General features: G+C 41.4%; 1 protein-coding gene across 1 annotated transcript in view; it reads left to right on the top strand.

The window, feature by feature from the left end:
* The window catches only part of LOC106103512 (cytosolic carboxypeptidase-like protein 5), a gene marked incomplete at its 3' end in the record, with an annotated part of 7,488 nt that extends 6,432 nt beyond the window's left edge, over nucleotides 1–1,056 (top strand). Inside the window, exons 14-15 of the mRNA XM_013283291.1 lie at nucleotides 343–508; nucleotides 974–1,056. Of these exons, the coding sequence (XP_013138745.1) occupies nucleotides 343–508; nucleotides 974–1,056 (249 nt within the window). The remainder of the gene's footprint in view (nucleotides 1–342; nucleotides 509–973) is intronic.
* Nucleotide 1,057: the final 1 nt, after the last annotated feature.

Genomic DNA, 1,057 nt, shown 5'->3' with positions numbered 1-1,057 from the left:
AACGAGCAAGCGGCCACCTGAATCCACCGAAATGGAAAGCGACCGCTGCCCATAGACATCCGCAATTGCAGATGCGAAGCCTACCCTTGACTGACAAGGAGACGCACATAAAGTGGACACTTCCCCTTCCTATGCGTCTACTCCACCGTCAAGAGAAAGGGACTAAAATTTGGCGTCCTAATAATTGATTATGTCGAGATGTAGTTACATTTCTTTGTAACTAAATTTTTTGGTCCAATAAAAGAGTAAAAATAAAAATTCCTTAAAAAATAAAATATAAAATAGTTTAGTAACCAAATGTGAAGTCTATAATACATTATAAGACGAAGCAATTTCGTGTAGCAACCAGCGCCTGTAAGCATAAAGGAGGAGAAACCGAAGCCGGTGTCGGCGAAGCAGGTGAAGAAGAAGACGATCTGCGCCTCCAGCTCCAGCACGCGCACGCACAAGGACCCCGAGTCCGGCCTCTTCCTCTACATCGACCTGCACGGACACGCCTCCAAGAAAGGTTACATTAATTCCACATTCACACACTCTTCTTTGTTATGTACAATATCAGCAACCACAGCATATTTTTAAATTAATATTTTTAGTCGAAATTTTATCATTTTCGACATATTTTCGCGGTATTTAATTTAGAGAGTAAAAATTGTCATGCAAAAAAACGAACCAATAGCAGCAAAGCAAGGTTGCCATGGTAACTAATTTGTTATCCAATGGCAAAGGCATTCGTTGACATATGTGCATATTTGATAATTTAATATGCGGATGAAGCCGTAAGATGTTCCTAGTTTTCGCCCGCATCTCCGTCCGCATGTCCGACTATCCTCTACATCTATACCAAATTTCATCAGAATCCTTTTTGTCGTTTAGGCTACAAAATCTAACAAACATCCATCCATCCATCCATCCATCCAAAGTTTCGCATTTATAATGTTAGTAAAATTATTGTAATAGTGTGATATTGTTGCAGGTATCTTCATGTACGGCAACCACTTCGAGGACGTGGAGCGGTCGGTGGAGTGCATGCTGCTGCCGCGCATCATGTCCCTCAACA

The sequence above is a fragment of the Papilio polytes genome, unplaced genomic scaffold, assembly GCF_000836215.1.
Source record: "Papilio polytes unplaced genomic scaffold, Ppol_1.0 DF823731.1, whole genome shotgun sequence".
NCBI classification, from domain to species: domain Eukaryota; kingdom Metazoa; phylum Arthropoda; class Insecta; order Lepidoptera; family Papilionidae; genus Papilio; species Papilio polytes.
The sequence above is the reverse complement of the archived record's forward strand: the minus strand, read 5'-3'. Positions and strand labels throughout refer to the sequence as shown.